This window comes from Panthera leo, chromosome E1, assembly GCF_018350215.1.
Source record: "Panthera leo isolate Ple1 chromosome E1, P.leo_Ple1_pat1.1, whole genome shotgun sequence".
Classification (NCBI taxonomy): domain Eukaryota; kingdom Metazoa; phylum Chordata; class Mammalia; order Carnivora; family Felidae; genus Panthera; species Panthera leo.
The window spans coordinates 38,305,353-38,322,668 of NC_056692.1; the positions used below are offsets into that span (position 1 = coordinate 38,305,353).

Here is a 17,316-nt window from a genome sequence, read left to right on the forward strand (position 1 = left end):
AATGTTTTTGGTGCTGAACTGGGATTTCCTTTGTTATTAAAGATTGCCCCATAGTTTGACTGTGTTTCAGTATGGAGTTACTTCTCTGTTCACAACTTAGTCATCCTGAAGGGCTAGGTGGAATGGAAGTGAGTTCCTCAAGTGAGTAAATGCTCAACTGTTCCAAGGGAAGGGTGGCACTGCTAAGTCTTCTGGTTGTCCTGAGAGGCAAGGTGAGCATTTCTGGACACTTGGTTAATTTTACTGTCCGGGTATGGCATTTCTCATCCATAGGGATAATTTTAGTGTTCCTTATAGCCCTAGGAATACTCTCAAGTGAATATTTACTCCAAACTAGGTTTGAGAGACTTTGGGGGAAGTATGACAGCTGAAAGGATTGCTGGGGGGGACTCTACCACTCCTCCCCATATGCAGCCGTTTCTCCATCTCTCCTGTCCACCCAACTTCTTTTCGTTTCCTATTTTTCACTCACTACCCAACTTGCATGCCATGCCGTAAGCCTACAAGAGGTATTGATTGCTTAATCCTGCAAGGTATTTAGAGTTACTGCTGCTTCATAGTTTTGAAGGGTGATGAGAGGCAACTCAGAAGACGTGTTTCTATTACAGATCCTCAAATTACTGAGTGAGAGGTGAAGGAGAAAGCAAAATAATCATACTTTCTTATTGCTAAGGAGATTTTAATTTATGTTGTGCGGGATACAAGAGATGTCTGGGAAGGGCAGGGAGCCTCAACATTTCACTTCATCCTCTTCCCTCATATCCTGAGACGTGCTTTTGGTGATGACATTTCTGAGCTCAGTTGCAGATGGTGTCTGTGGGAAGTAAAGCTTGGTGAGAAGAAGGCCCTGCTATCCATGAGAAAGCAGATGAGGACTGCTTTGAGGCCCGGTGATTAATCACTAGAATGCCAAAACACTTTGGTCACTGGGTTGCTCTCATATATACCTCAAAAATTAGTGGTTCAAGGTTGAGAGAAAGGGGCTATTAAGTTAGTCTTTAATACTCTCTAGATGGGTGGTTGTTAGTGAAACTTAATATGTAGCCAATAGCCACAGCATACTTCTCTAGAATAAGAGAGTATAGCCATAAAGTATGTTCACTTAGACATAGGTTTCCTAGGACCTGGAAACAGATTTTTAGATGTTTTCCTCTGGCATGGTTGTTAATAGTTACAAAGGAATGAAGGGCATTTTATCCAAGCTAAACCATCTCTTGAGGGAGGTAAGGAGAAACCTTACAAAGGCTACAAGGTAGCAATCAGAGCTAAGTGAAAAGCAAAGCCTGTGGCTTGGAGGCTGTTTTTTGTTTTTGTTTTTGTTTTTTTTTTCTTTAAGGAGCCTGTTCTGATGGCTGTCTCAAGGAGAGGATCCTTTTCCCTCCTGTCTCAGATCTACAGTACCAAATGAGGGACACCTTTGATGAAGGTTAGCTTGTAGGTAGACAACCCTCCCCACCAAAGCTAATGCAATTTTGAATGCTTTTGGTCCTGGAGAAAAGCCAAATTCAAAGACTTAGAAAAAGCTTAGGAATATGATCCCTTTTATAAGTTCAGGAACTTCGGAGTTTGGCCTTGTACCAGTGTTTGCATTTTATGTTAGGGGACCAAAGGTCTCATATAAAATGAAGCAATATGAGGAGATGGAACGAAGGTAAAGAAGGAGAACTGGAGCAGGCTGGTAGCTGCAGAAAGAGACTTAGGGTATAATTGCTTTTAAAGAAGAGGTAGGAATATGGGATGGAAGGAAAATTTATGGTTGGGCTAGTGAGAAGGATAAGTGCCTTAAAGGTTCACAGTTCATTTCAGGTAGGCCCATTAAAGCACCACTGTCAGTAAAGAGTTCCCATTGATTACAGTAGTGTTACCTGTATGGTTGGAAGATGGGCCTAGAACTCTTAGGTTGGGAGATGCTTTGAAGACATTTTCACTAGGGAAGCTTGATTATATTAAGCAAATATTTAGGGAAATTTTGCTTCCCTCTGCTATCCACATAGTTCAAGAGAATAATTTGAAAATAAGGAATGATTCAGATGTATCATGTTAAAAAGTTATTTGTATTTTTGGAGTTTTAAAATTCTCCTGAAAGTAGTTTTATATATTTTAGGTCAACCTGGAAAATAGCATTATTCCTCTCTCCTTTGTTTTTAGATCCAAGTGAAGGCAGTGCCTAGAAGAGTAAACAAAACAGAATATGTTAATTAGACTCACAGACTGCTAGAACTACAAAAGGACATTAGTTTGTCTAGTTCAATGCTGTCTTCAGCCAGTGAACAAACAGGCCTAGAAAGGTTGAGAACCTATGGTTTTGGGAGGAAGAAGGGAGGGAATAGGAAGTAATGTTGGAAACCTAACTATGTGTCAGGCACTGTGCTAAGTGCTTTGCTTTTATTATCTTGACCCTTAAGCACCTTGAAGCTAAAGGATGGAAGGAGTAAAAAACAAATCCTTCTTATTATTCTGAGCAATGTGTAGGTGATAAGGGGAGTGGCAGGTCATTTTTTATTGTCTAACCACATATGGCTAAACTATAGGAAGTGAAGAGGGTTTTGAGAGTGAGGTTAATCTAGGGAAGTACTCACTAAATAGTTCAGACTCATGAATAACTTCTCTATTCCTGGAGACCTTCCAAAAATATGATGCACAGAGGTAGGCTAGAGGCAGGACTGGTAGAGAACAAGATTACTGTTGATTCTGAAGTTGATTTGCATTCTAGAAAATCAGCTCATGACCTGAGAGTATAGGTTAATCTTAGAGATAGGGAACAAAATGGGTTTTCTCATCCTAAGGGGTCTTCAAATAAAATAGTGTTTATATACCAAGGATCAAGGAGATAAACAAATGCCTTTGATGACCATGCTTGTTTTCGGGTTTTTGTTTTGTAACACATTTTAAAGTCATGAAACAATTTATAATTTTGGAAAGAGTGCCAAGTTCAATGTTGATAGGACATTGCTATTGAGAATAAGATTCTACTCCTCGTAGTTCTTTGATATGCTATCCTGAGAGTTCTACCATGAGGGTTGCTTTAGTGGGGAGCAGGAATGTCATTAGTTGAGTCATTGTCCGGAGTATAGAACAACTTCTGGGGGAGATTAAGGGAGGGTCTCACTTTTTTAGGAGGTTTCTGGATCTAGTGAGATGAGTCTTACACTTGAGTGGGAAGTAAGGAATCAATGTTCATAAGTCAGCATGTGAATGCAGGCTGCAAAATAAAATACTAACCTAGTACAGAAGTAGCCATAGTCAAGAAGTAATTTAAAAAACTGGAGTTAACCAGAAAAGATTCTTTGAAGGTAGTGAAGACAGGGGAACAGAAGAGAAGGTGTTCAGACGAAGAAAACTTACAGAAGAACGTTTGTGTGTGTTGTGTGCAGAAGTCTGAATGGATCACTCAGTGTGGTAAGGGGAGGGAATATTAGGAAGAGCAGTCTTGTCGGCTGGAATGAGAAATTTGGATTTGATTTGGTAAGCACTAACGGGAAGCAGAAGCATGGTGGGGATGATTATGATGTTGAGGACTTTCACAGCTGTACTGGGTCAAGGAAGCAAGAAAGTTTGCTAGGATATTTTGGTTTTTATCTGAGGGCTTGCACTACAGTGTGACTGGGAGAATGAGAAGAAAGGAAGGGGGTCCATAGAAATTAGCAAGGCTTGATGATAGTTTGGATGTGAAAGGAGAGATGACCCGACATATTTATCCTATTGACTATGATGGGAGCTTGGAAAAAGGTAGCTGCTTTATTTTTAAGAAGTAGGAAGTGTACTTAATTAACCAATTGATGGGATGTGTCTTTGTTCAGTATTTCAGAATCTAAGAGGGGGAGGTGCTCCTAGAAAATAGTGAAGCATGTGCTCTGTGCCCAGATGATCACCTGCCCTTTTCAGGTTGGAGAACTGGGTGAAAGAGAGTTTATTGCTAGGGTGTTCCCACAGACTTCAAGAATGCTGTCCCTCTCCAGATCTAGGAAAGAAAATACAGCTTTTTGCCAGTTTCGTCCCCTTTAATGCTTTGAAAATGGGATATGACTAGCCTGTGGCAGCGTGTGCCTATGGATGCACAATTCTCCAGCTTGTTTCTTGGAAGGCCTTTTTCTGTCCCTCCCTGGGGGTCATTTGTAGCTCTGGTTCCTGCTCCCAGAGCCATAAAGTGGGAGCCCCCATTTATTAATTGGGTTGGGATTGGGGAGGGGGTCCGCGGGGGACTCTTTAGTGCAGCAGGCGGGGGTCTTCCCGAATGAGCCCATTAGCCAGCCCCAATGGCAGCTGAAACGGGGCCGCAGCCAAGTCCTCTCCGTTTCAAAAACCCTCCATCGCCTGCAGCAGATCAGAACAAGGCCTGCGGGAGCCCTTAGCTTCTGATTGCAGCTGTGAGGAAGGACAAAACAATTTATAGGAAGCCAAGTAGCTCCTGTCTCACTGTCTCTTCCTTTCTGACTTTGGGGAGGGGTAAGACTGGGATGTGGTGCCCCCCCACCCCCACTCACCATAGCTTCTTATAAGGCACATATAGGCCTAATGTAGGATGGAACAGCAGTGAGTGTATTTGCGCTGATTGGACATTTGTGTCGATGCTCTAGATGTGTTTACACATGTCCTTGCTTTCTTCTTCCATCCACATACAGTTGTATTTGAACATGGTCCTCCCTAGGGCAAAGCCAAGTGTGTGTTCAGACAGTCTAAGTTGTATGTTGTGAGATGGGCGGGGGGGGTGGGGGGCGGCACGGGGCATGCTTTCTTGCCCCATACCTGCCTTGACTCTTCTCTGCTTTGTCAAGATTCAGAGTTAGACTTAGATCACCTTCTCAACATCTCTTCATAATAGAAGGAGCTTGTCACTTAAGAGAAGGCCTCCTACTGGGACTCCTTCATTTGTCCCTTTGGTTATGCCAGCATGAGAAAGGTAGGCATCTAGAGGGGAGCTTCTTTCTGCAGTGGCCCAGAGAGAAGGTGTGAAGGGCAGGAATGTCTCACTTCCTGATAAAAGGAAGTGTGTCTTTCCTCAAAGAATCATAGATGGCCAGAGGTAGAAAGAGAACCTACAGATCACCTAATTCACTCTTTAGGTATACAAGCCTGGAAACAGGTTTAGGGAAGGGAAGTGCCTTGCCCACTGTCTCACAGTGAGTGAGTTAGTGGCAGCCAGCCAAGACTGGAATCCAAGAGGCCATAATCTTAACCTACTTGAGTATAGAACCCCTGGCTTTAAGATTGCCAACTCCTGAGAACAATGAGCTTCCTCAAGAAAGGAAGCTAAGGGCTGTAGGGTTTTGAGGGGGGAGGGATGGATTGAGGGGGGAAAGGTGGATGTGAAAAACACTAGTAGAAAAACTGAGAAGCTTTATAGTTTCTACCTCAAAGACTAATCTTTCTATAATATGCAAATTGTACACATGTAATTTTTATTTATCAGGAGCTCTGGTTCATTGGGAAGCAAGTGGCAGCCAAGGCCAAAGATCTTAATGCCCTCGGAGTTACCCCCATGTTCCAAGGGCACTTTGCTACCATCTCTGGGGTTTGGAGAGCAGGAGTTTACCCTAAATCTCAACTCTGGCTCCTTTATATTACAATACAGTTGTAGAAAAGCAAAATCAGAAGGAAGGGAGAAAGAAAACACATCTCACCTACTGGGAAACTAAGGGGAGTCTCTGAACAAGAGAAGGGATTATAGAACTCTGAGTAAAATGAGATATTCTCTGAGATTACAGGGAAAAGAGGTTCGAGGGGGAACCTTCTACTCCCCCCCCCCCTTATTATTTAAGTTTTGAGTTGTTGGTTTTCTCCTTTGAGGAGGCGGCAGGAAGGGGTATGTTGCTCTGCTGTTACCTAAGCCCTAAATAGTGTGCTCAATGAACTGACATGCACAACAGGTTCAGAAGTCCTCTTGCTCTGTGCTGAGACTACCCCTCTTTGGAACTTCTCCGAGATGTATCTACAGTCACTTTCAATGCTTATTTTCTGAACATACAAGTCTGGGAGCCAATGATGTGCATGGAGGAAAATGCTAAAGAGTCCCTGAGCTGGAATCAGAATCTTAGAGGGAGAAAGGTACCACTGGGCAGCATTGAGACAGAGTTACGAATCTAGGTCAGAGGGACAAAGGATCTGCAAAATGAACATTGTCTGCTAATGACAAAGAAACAGATCCCGAAGCATAAACTTTACATTTTTTCCATCACACCCCAACTGATAATATAGGGGGAACGTGAATCTGGTCCCCATGCAGATTCTTCCCTATGTAGGGAATGTATATGACTGCCCTTCTTGTCCAAAGTGTATCAAGTCTGCTGTCCCCTCACAAACTTCCTTTCTGTCTCATAGGACTTTCTTGTGTATTTTCCTCCAAGCCTTTTTTTTTTTTTTTAAGTTTATTTTTATTATTTTTGAGAGAGAGAGCGTGAGTGGGGGAGGGGCAGAGAGCGAGGGAGAAAGAGAATCCCAAGCAGGCTCCGAGCTGTTGGTGCACAGCTCAATGCAGGGTTTGATCTCACAAACAGTGAGATCATAACCTGAGCTGAAGTCAAGAGTCGGATGCTTAACTGACTGAGCCATCCAGGCGCCCCTGCCTCCAAGCCTTTCTGGAAGAAGCTGTTTTGGACAAGACAAAACAGATGATCTTGAATACAAGCTGGTGATCTGATCTAAAACTAGATGGCCTCCTCTTGAGTCACCTTCTTGCATTAACTTTGCATTAACGTTGAACTTTCATCACCCTTTATAATTCTGGGTTTCATAGCTTCTAGTTGTGTTGAATTCCTAACTTACCTCTTAGGTGTAGGAACCATTGTTTTTACTTTATCAGACTGGGAGCTAGTTCCCTAGAGGTAGGCATCTTAGAACAGTTATAACTCTCTCTGGAAGCATACTTAAAGTTCCTCTTAATCCTTCTGGGCTTTGTGAATTCAGATTTGAGGGAATTGGAAGAATGGTTAACATCACCATCACTGTTACCTACTAAGGCCATATTCCCTGGGTGAAAGACCAAATTTCTCTTTGGTGTTTAGTCCCTTGTCTCATAATGTAACCTGTCATTTTCCTTTACAGGTGGCAGCTGCAGGAAGGATGGCCCTTGAGGAGTTTGGTGAAGTCCATCAGTCACCTAGCATCTGGAGCCCTGACACATTCAGTCTTTTTCATAGACTCTAAGCCAGGTAGGGACCTAAGGCCAATCAGAGGCTTCAGGATTACTTTTGTAAAGGATTACCCTCCCCCTCCCCCTGCCCCATACAACTAGTCTCAGGGAAGTTTCTTATTCCCAAAGATCTCCAGAGGCGTTTCCCTAGCTTTTTATTTGACCCTATTATGATGTCCTACTTTCTCACAGACAATTTCTCCCCCTGGTAAGAGTAAGTATCTCTCTTTATCAGCACCAAAAGCCATTTCATTCTTCTCCTTTCCTCTTGGCCCACTGCGCTAATGGGTTTTCCTCTTTGATGGAATACTGATGTTGACTACTCTCAACCTCTCCTCTCCAATACTTGCCCCACTCACCCACTGGGAGCATGCGTACACACACACACACACACACACACACACACACAGGCACAGCCTCGCCTTCTTCTTCCCCAAGAAGTTGTTTTCTCTCCTGTTTGAGTCAGGATTGGGCATACTGTCCCTTTTTACTACCTCCCATCAGCTTCTCTACCTCCTTTCCAGGTTTGATGGGAGCTCCCACCTGTCTAGACATTGTGCAAAGCACCAGAAGTAGAGACCTACAAGCCTGCTTCTCTCCATCTTCATTGCCCAGAACCAGGCAGGTCATCAGCTTCTAGTGCCCACCCCCCACTCTTCTTGCTGCCAGGTAGGTTTGCCTCTCTGTACCCACCAACCCCAAACAGGGTTATATTTCTCTCTGGGAGTATTTCTCTCTGATGTTCTCTGCCTTGTGACTTTCAGCTTTAATCTTTAGCAAGATCTTGCTGATGTTAAATATCCAGCCCTTTCCTACAGTACAGAACCATTTCCCCCATTTAGTGGGTGTGGGAAGAAGGGACCAGTAAACAGATGAGATTTCACATGGAGGGTAAGGGTCCAATGACAGGTAGCATTTCTCTTGGGGCCAGAAGTCTAAAGCCCCAGATGTACATTCTGCCCAGTGGCCTGGCATCCTTGGAGAATACCTGGATCTTTTGAGGGAAAGTGTTTATCTGGTGTCTATTCTCAAGGACAAGGATCTCAGGCTCTGATAATCTGTCCCTGTTCATTCCCAGACCTCCCTAGGGAGTAAGAATGGATTTCTGTACAGCAGAAACCCACCACTAGGTGATAGTCTCTGGAATTCAGGTGGTAACTCTTGTCTGGCACTTGTAGAAAGTTGGCAGGGTGCCAGAGCCTCTTCTGCCATCAGATATGACATCAGCTTACCCTTTGCTCTTAGGCCTCCTCTCTCAGCAGTGCCTCTTTCACCCCTGCAAGCCAGACAACACAAGCAGCAGCTCTGGGTGAGGTGCTCCTTCTCTGATAGGCATATACCTTGAGTCAGAGGATGCAGTAGATGGAAGGATAGGAAAGCATAAAATGTCCCCAGAAGTGGTCAATCAATAAGTATGCATGGGTACCTTGATGAGTCAGAGAGCACCAATATTTATAATTCTGCCTACTGAATGTCAACCTGGATGTCTGATACCTCAAAGTTGCTGGGCTACTTGGGCAGCTGCAGTCCTGGTTTCTGCCACATGAGGGTGCTGCTGACCAATTAAAACTCATGCCCCTTAGCAGACAGAGTTTAGGTGACAGGGGCATTCTTTCTCCAAGACAGGGATCAGAAATACCCTGAGAGAGAGCCTGAGAGCCAGGCCCCAAGAAGCCAGAAGATTAATTAGTATCACTTGCTCTTCCTTAAAAATGGACTCAGACCCTGAACACTCCACCCTAGTGGCCTGACATCTCAGTATGTTTCCAGCTGAACGCAGGAAGCCCCCTAGCTCCAGACACCAAACTTCTTGCGTAGATGGTTTTCTTCCTCAGGGTGTAGCAGGTTTCAGCTGTCCACCCCACTGTTTCCCTGCCTCTTACACAGTCACTTTCTGGTCCAGAGGGTGGGAGCACCTGTGATTTTCAGAGAAAAAAATCTCTCAAAATTGTAAGAGAAATATCTTTGTTAGTGAGAATGTGGGGGAGAGGACTGTGAGAGGGAGAAAGTTCAGCCTTCTGTGCCCCCATCACCTCCCCAGCACAGACTTGCAGAACTCAAGATGGTCCAGTGGAGGTCTGTAGCTTGAGTGGCCAGAGCACACCCAAAAAAAGGTGTCAGAAAGCCAGATGGAGAGGGGGGCTACTTTGGCCCTTGAGCTTCAAACCAACCCCTTACGGTGTAATGGTTCTGCTGAGGATCCAAGTGGCGATGGGGCCCCTATGGGGGTGAGGTATCCCACAATTGATCCTCAGTCTCCATGAAGCCCTTCCAGGCTGAACAGGCTAAGGGAGATGACAGAGGTTCTCCTCCTCCCTTCTACCCCCATGCCCGAGGGCCCCTCCCCAGGAGGACAGCTTGATTAAACAGTCGGTGCTGCTGGAATTACTGCACAGCTGGCACTCCCCCCAGCACCCCGAGCAGAGCAGCAGCGCAGATTAAAATCTCCAATTAGCGTTAAAGTGAAGTGAGGAGGTACTGAGGCTGCCAGGGAGGCCAGGCGGGGGCCCTGGGTTGGCAGACACCCCCCTGGTGCCTGGATTCTGAGCACCACCTTTACTCATCCCTTCTTTCCTAGCTCCTCTCCCAACAGCTCTCAGTGCCCATTAGCTTTGCATTGCTTGGGGCCAGAGGGCTTTCCGAGGGGCAGAGGGTGGAACAGATGCCTTACCTGACAAAATGCTGGGACATGGTAAGTGTGGAGGAGAATGAGTGACCAGTGCTTGTCAGGGGAAATACCCTGCTCATAGCCTGCCAGGCAGCCAGGTTGAGGTGACTTCACACTACTGCTACTTCTTTTTGACTAGAGAAGGGCAAATAGGACAGATCCCTCCAGACCCTCTTGCCTAGAAGGTGCTGAGTGTTGTGGTGCTCATATAAACATCCATCCTTATATATTTTATCCTATCTGACCCATCTGCTCCCACTCAAATTATGGCTCTGTCCTTCCTCCCTCCCTCTTTTTTTTTTTTCCTCAGCTTTCCTGCGGGTAGGGGTAGGCACAGCCTGGCTTGGGAGCATCGCCATGCCCTGCCACCTGGGTCCCAGCCGGCTTCTCATTATCTTCTTTGCAGGTTGGAGAAGAACAGGGATATGCCAAGGATGGAGACCTCAGACTCTCCCAACTCTGAACATCACACCCTGTCCTAAGGGCCCTCTACCACTTACACTTCTGCCCTTCACCCATCAAGCCTAGAAGCTAGCCACACCCTTTGACTTCCCTCTGCCCCTTTAAGGGAAATGGAGGTGGGTACCCAGCTGACTGAACCTAGTCACACCTCCAGAAATTAGACACCAGGGCACAGTGCCACTCTCCCAGGCTGGCACATGCTACCCTGGCAGAGGTTCAAATAGCAGCCCCCCTTCATCCTCCCACCCCTATGTCTTCCTCTTCTCTCTCCCTCTTTCTCCCTCTCTCTTTCTCTGTGTTTTTTTTTTTTTTTTTTTTTTCTCAGCTCAAAGCACAGCTGAGCCTTAAAAGGAGGGGGGGGGGAGACCAAGCTGGGGCAGGGGGGTGGAGAGCTCCAATAGCACGTTTTCACCTGCCATTTAATTGGATGTATTTTTAATTAATGGGACCTCAGGGACCAACATGAGACAATCTGATCTCTGAATAGGGACAGGGGAGGGATTGGGTAAGGGAGGAGGATTGGGCCACTGGGTGCGGTTACCAGGAACCCAGGCCCATCAATCACTGGCCACTTTGCGTTCTGGCAAGGAGAATAGTAAGGTGGAGGAGGAGGGGAGGTCCTGGGGAGAGTTGCCAGGACTTCCCCCCAAGTGCTAGGACCTCCAAAAAGCAGAGAATTGTACCGGCTGATTTGGGTCTGAGGTGCAAAATTGCAGCCAGGTTATTAGGTAAGGCTATTTTCTTGCTCCTGGGATCTTTTCCAGTTGGGCTTGTCCCAGTGAGTAATGTAAAACTGTGAAAGGAAAGTAGGGACAGAACTTTGAGGTCCTTGAAGAGAGATGGCAAGAGAAAGGGACCACGGAACCAGGGACTATAGTGAGAGGTTCAGAGATATATCTGTACATTTAGACATAAGTGAAGCACCCTGGACGTTACTTGAGGCCTGGTGCCATTGGGGTGTGACTCATAGGATCATACTGCTGCAAGGAAGAGAACTTGGAGCTCATCTTGCCAAACCTTTCACTTTACAGATGTGGAAATGGAGACTGAGAGGGGAAATCAGTTCCTGGATTTGGAGAGTTCCTGGGACCACAAAGAAAGGTAGGTAGGTAGGTAGGCAGGTAGGTAGAATGTGGGGAGGAAAGTCAAGGGAAGAGGGTTGGCACGATTATTATTGGAGTCTCTTATCTCTGGCCTCCAAGTCTTAGAAGCAACTAAAGGGCATTAGGCAGGTGCATTATTGGGGGAACATTTCTCTCGTACAGGTCCAGAGGTCACCTCATCCATTCCCTTGCTCCCAAGCAGACAGATCCCCAAGAGTCCGTCACTCTCATGGGATTTTACTATACTATACTCTGTAAAGTCCACAGGGAAGGTACCAACTGTCCCAGTTCCTTAATCAAAAAATAAATCTCCAAAAGGTGACTAAATGTTGAGCTTTTTTTCTTTTAAAGATTTTATCATAAGTTTCCCTGTCACGGTCTAAACTACTAGACAAAATTATGCCCAGAAATGTAGAGAGTAGCCTTATATCTCTTGTCCCATGTCTAGGCCTAAAACAGAGACAGGGTTAAAACTCAAGGCTGTGGAAGCCAAGTCACAAATACCCCTGCATTTCATGCAGTGTCATGGCCTCAGAGCATTTAGTCAAGCCCTGTCTGGCTTTGTGTGGGGTTGGTGCAAGTGTCCACAACACTCCTGCTCCCTCCTTCCTTTACTGTTCAGACACTACGGTTAAGGAGGGAATGAATGAAGGAGAAAAGGGGCTTTCTCACTAGGTTGCCAAAAGTGGCATTTCCTGGCATCTTCTTCCTTCCTAAAAAAATTCAAGATTCTGGGGGCGCCTGGGTGGCTCAGTCGGTTAAGCGTCCGACTTCAGCTCAGGTCACAATCTCGCGGTCCGTGAGTTCGAGCCCCGCGTTGGGCTCTGGGCTGATGGCTCAAAGCCTGGAGCCTGCTTCCGATTCTGTGTCTCCCTCTCTCTCTGCCCCTTCCCCGTTCATGCTCTGTCTCTCTCTGTCTCAAAAATAAATAAACGTTAAAAAAAATTAAAAAAATTCAAGATTCTGTGTTCTGTGCTTCAGGAGACTAAGTTGGAGTCAGGGCAAAGATGGGAGATCTTGGAAAGCAGCATGAGTAGAAACTTCCTCACACTCTCTAAGCCCCCAACACCTTTCCCCCACTCCCAGAATTGTCTTCTCTATCTTAGTATCCCATTTTATATCCCCAGAGTCCCTGAGGAAGAGCAGAATGTGCCTCTCTAAGTGCCCCACACTCACCGCCCTTATTTGTAGACCTTCAGGGTCATCTCCTTGGTTCTCTCATTCTCTGCCTTCTCTACAAACAGTAAGTGAGAAGGACCCTTCGCATCCCCCCAAGACAGTCTGGAAAGAATCCATCAAGCTCTTCCTCTACTTCCAAGGGCCCATAGTAGTGAGAACTGGGAGAACTGTGCCAGGGAATTGAAGAGGACAATTCTCTTGTCTGGGAAAGTCAGGGAGAAGACAGAGAGGGGAAATTTGGGAACTGAGGCCTATAGTCCCATCTGTGGGGCTGACTGCCTAACCTAGAGGGGTGGTGTTCATATTGAATGTTATTCATGAGATTTATTAGAGGCTCCTGTTTACAGAGCTGCTCTTTCTCTTTTGAAACAGAGCAGTGGAGAAGAACAGCAAAGAAGGAGCAGAAAGGGGGTCAGGCTTTCGGTAGGCCCTTTCTCAACCCTTGTACAGCCCCGGTCCAACATTAGAGGCATAGTGGAGGGTCCACAAGGCCCTGAAAGCATTCAGTCTAGATTCTGGATGTTTCTCTAAGGAATGAGGCTTCCATTCCCATAGTCCCCACCAGCCCTGCCTCATACTCCCAAGGTTTAGGCAAGGAGATCTACAGCCCCAGAGTCAGAGCCTGGAGTCTAGAGGCCACAAGGAATGCCGAGTCTTTTCTGGGAAAGAAGAGTAGACTTGAAGTGAGTGGGAGGCAGAGGTAGCAGAATCCCCTGCACTTTGGAGAAAAACAAGCTCAGTATTAGCCCAGGGTTTAGCTTTTACTCTGTTGGGACTCTGCCTTTCCTCCTTCTCCCTCAGTATGTCCCAGGGGTTGGTAAGACATCTAGATGTCTGAACTTCCCACCTGACACCTCGAAGGTTGTTATAGCCCCTCTTTAGCTCCCAAAGCCATGGGGGAGGGGAAGGAAGGTGCCTCAGAGGTGGCAGTGCTGTGATGTCCATCAGCACCCAGGGAGAGAGGCCAAGGGGAAGAAACAGTAACCAGAGAGGGAGCTAGGAGGAGATGCCTGGTCTTGAAACAGCCTCCTTATCCTATCCTCTCCTGCACCCTCTCTCACATGCTGACAAGGCTGTGTGCCCAAGTGTGCCAGCTCTTCTGGTTGGTGGTTCTGCTCTGCCATGCAGGCAGCCGGCTCTCTGATTTGGCACAGAACACATGCTGGGGTCTCTCACACTTCTTTGCTCACTCATCTCAATGTGTCTGCGTTACAGATTCCTAGGGATGAAAGAAAAGGCTGTGGCCCTGTGAGGTGGTGGGCTTGGGGCCCTTTGGGTGCATATCTGCCTTGCTGCAGGGCAAGGAGGGAGAAGGCTGCTGGCAGCTCAGCTGAGCTCAAGGTTCTGGTGACTCATAGCAATGGGGGCAGCTTATGAAAACAAAAGAGGGGAAGAGGCTTCAGGCTTGTTAGAGCTCTCTTTTGCCCCAATTCTCCCCCACTCTGAGCTGTGTGGATAAAGGTCTCTCATATGGATTGTGGGTCAAGGAGAGGCCCCAGCTACAAAAGAATAGAGGGAAATGGGAGAGAAGAGATCAGGGAAGGCTGAGCATTCCCAGAAAGAGGCTTCCCAGTGAGGAAAGGATACAAGAGGCTAGGCTAGTAGTATACAATTGTATCCTTTGGGGCCGCACAAAGGGTACTGGGCATTCACATGTGCAGGCAGACACAGCCACTCCTCCCTGGAAGGATTGCCACAGTCTCAGTTCTCTCTTCCCTGGAAACAGACACCATAGATCTTCAAAGGTGCTGATTCCTTTATCTCTTACAGGCCAGGTGGGCAATGTGCATCCTCTCCATCCTTTCTGAATCAGGGGGATGATAGGATATTGTGTTTGAGACCACATCAGCAGAAAGTGGCCAGAAGGTGGACCAGGGGATCCATTCAGGCCTCTGACCACAGTCCCAGGGACCTCCTTGTTTCAGCAAAGGGAAACAGAGATCTTTGATACTAGTATCCAGATAATAATACCTTCCCTCTAACCTCAGTGAAGGATGGCCTAAGAGGAGGAGAATTCTCCGGCCGAGCCCATTTTCATTTGCCTGTTTCGTTGCTGGTGGCTTTGCTCTCCAGCTGGGGTGAGGGACTCTCTGCTGGGCTGCTTCTGGAGATCCAGAGATGGTTTTGGTTGGGAGAAAGAGACCAGCCGCTCTTTGCTCTTTGCTCTTCCTGTAGGGAGTTGGGACCATCTCTACTCCCCCAGCTCTCCCTGGCAGCATCAGGAACCCAGGGCCTCCTGCTGGGATACCCATAATAAAGCTCAGTCCTGAACTGAACCAACACATCACCTGGCTCTGGTATAGAAATGGTGCTGTGAGGGGGAGCCTGGGTGCACCAGGTGGGTGTAGGCAGGTGTGGGGAGTTTAGGCCCAGGAGAGATATTAGAATCACTCCTCAATACCACATGCTTCTCCTCTTTTTCAAACTTTCTGCTTGGCCTCCCTTTTCTTCTGTCTCCCTTCAGCTAGCTCCACTCCTGGCCAACTCATCCCTTCCAATCTGAGAAGATATGGTAAGTAGTGGCCTGTTCCCTACACTTTTCTTTCTCTTCCTCTACTCCCAACTCCCAGCCAAGAGTTACCCCATTTGAACTCTTTGCACCAGTGAATGCCATCAGGGTCTGAACCCAGAATCCCCAGCCTCTGCAACTCCCCTGACTCTGAGAATGCCACTCTGACTCTGAGACTGACTCTTTCGTGCTCATCCTCCCCACAAGGATAGCCAGGCCAAGACTGGTATGTCCACTGACAGTAAGAGCCCTGACCTGAGGCAGAGGGCAGCTCTAAGGGTGCAGTGGGGCTCGGCCCTAAATGCGTGTATGCCTGTGCATTGGGCACACTGGTTTATTAGTGTTATTTCAGCATTGTGATGCAGAGAGAGTAAGTGTAACAGCTGCTCCTTGCTTGCAGTGTTTATTGTTACCTAGAGACAACCTCCTGGCTTTTTCCCAGCTCCCCCCTCCCCCCCCAGCCCAACCCCCTCCCTGCCAACAGTCCTACTCTCCCCACACTGATGGGAAATTTATAGCTTGCCCATACCATGCCTTTAACCCTCTCCTGTCCATAGGGTAAGTGAAGTGAGGGAAGCCAAAGTGAGCAGTGGGCATGCTTAGGCCCCAGCAGGGTAGAGTGGTGTACAGAGGAGAGAGGGAGGGATGGAAGGATGTTCAAACTCAGGCTCCAGTTACCCTCCTGGCTCTCATGTTGAGATAAAAGAGCTTTGGCCCTAGCCTTGAGATCCTAGCATCTCCCCATCTTCCCTGGGCGTCTCTAAGCACCCCGAGTTGGGCTGCCTGATCCTGAGCAAGCACAGTGAGGTAGTATTGAGACAGGAGTAAATATAGAGTGGCAGAACCCCCAGCCCTCTCCTTTCTATAGAGATGTCATATTGAGACTAACCAGAGACTCTGGCATGAGGAATGGTGGCCAGACCTCCCCAGCTAGATACATGTCAAACATAAACCTGGCTGCTGAGTCTGGTGGGAAAAATTGCCCACCTTAACTTTACACCTAACCCAGCACTAAGGTCCCAAGAGACTCCTAAGCCATTCTCTATGCTGGTCTCCTTGGTCTGGTTAGGCTACTCTTTTCTACTCTTCTTCTTGGTCCATTTTTTTCCTGCTTATCTTTTGGTTTGATACCTTGGATCAAATCCAAGACACCAAGGGGACTGAGACATCTTAGTCATGACCTCAACAGAACTAGGGAAAGAGAAGTTCCTCCAGCCTCTCCTGACCTAGGACCTTTCATGGAAGGGCACCATGTCATATATTCACTGTCCCTACTGGAAATGAGGGTTTGAAGAGGGATTAGATTTTAGCAAAAAAGATAGAAGTTAGACATAGGGAAAAACTTATTCATGAGATATAAAACTTCAGAATGGGCCTACTTCAGAGATTTTTTTTTTCCTGCCTGGGATGAGTTTAAGTCTGTGCCTACCCAAGGGGAATTGAAAAAACAGGATTACTTTTCAGTGGCTTCTCCAGATGTGGGCCTCAATGCAATTTCTACACTAGGTCTGGGAGTGCATTCCTTCTCAGTCCTTCTAAATGTAGTATGGGATGGTTAGATTACGAGTTTAGGAGGCAGACAGCCTTGGGTTCCAGCACCAGCACTGCCATTTACCAACTGTGCTACCTTAGTAAGTCACTTAACCTCTCTGTGCCCTAGTTTCCTTGTCTGTGAAATTCAGATATACCACCTCTTAAGGTTATGAGTGTATTTAGTGGAATAATATGTGTAAAGGACCTAGGACACTGCCTAGTACTCAGTAGGTATGCAGTGGTTGATAACAATAATCTATTACTTTTATGGAGTCAACAGGGCTGACGTTGCTTCAAAGACTTTATGAGTCCCCTGAAATTATAGACCAAATATGTGAATATGGGTATGCTGGGAACAATGTCCATGATTGTCCTCATGATGCAGAGCAGGAAGTGGCAGTCTCCTGGAAAGGAAGTAGCCCCAATCCCTTGACTCAGACTCCCCCATTCCCATGCCTCAAGCCAGGAGCACATTAGACAGTGTTCTACCTGGAAGTATATCTTCATCATCTAAGATGGAGCTGTGAGAGACAGCCATTAGGGTAGCAACTTCTGGCATTTGCCAGGCACTTTACAGTTTGTCCAGTATATTTACCTACGTTAGCTCTTTTACTTTTTTTTTTTTTTAAGTTTATTTGTTTTGAGAGAGTGAGAGAGAGCCAGCAGGGGAGAGGCAGAGAGAGAGAGGGAGAGAGAGAATCCCAAGCAGGTTCTGCATTGTCAGCACAGAGCC

The 17,316-nt window shown here is 46.7% G+C and overlaps 1 protein-coding gene and 1 long non-coding RNA gene across 18 annotated transcripts in view; one reads left to right on the plus strand and one right to left on the minus strand.

Annotated features, from left to right (window-relative positions):
• Positions 1-17,316, plus strand: part of CDK12 (cyclin dependent kinase 12) — a 92,893-nt gene that overhangs the window by 48,948 nt on the left and 26,629 nt on the right. For 13 of the 17 annotated variants that reach the window (XR_006196740.1, XR_006196739.1, XR_006196742.1 and 10 more), the window contains exons 15-16: positions 7,042-7,148; positions 11,291-11,360. Coding sequence is in view for 5 of the 17 variants with exons in the window: in XM_042917280.1 (XP_042773214.1) it covers positions 7,042-7,148; positions 11,291-11,360 (177 nt within the window). In the remaining 12 variants the exon portion in view is untranslated. Of the gene's footprint in view, positions 1-7,041; positions 7,149-7,653; positions 7,799-10,203; positions 10,376-11,290; positions 11,361-12,489; positions 12,606-17,316 lie in introns of those variants that run through there. The other 4 variants (XR_006196748.1, XM_042917279.1, XM_042917278.1 and 1 more) reach the window with 4 other exon arrangements.
• Positions 10-17,316, minus strand: part of LOC122207266 — a 22,359-nt gene continuing 5,052 nt past the window's right edge. The window contains exons 2-3 of the long non-coding RNA XR_006196751.1: positions 2,111-2,167; positions 10-814 (exon numbers count right to left, since the gene is read on the minus strand). This is a non-coding gene — a long non-coding RNA (uncharacterized LOC122207266). The remainder of the gene's footprint in view (positions 815-2,110; positions 2,168-17,316) is intronic.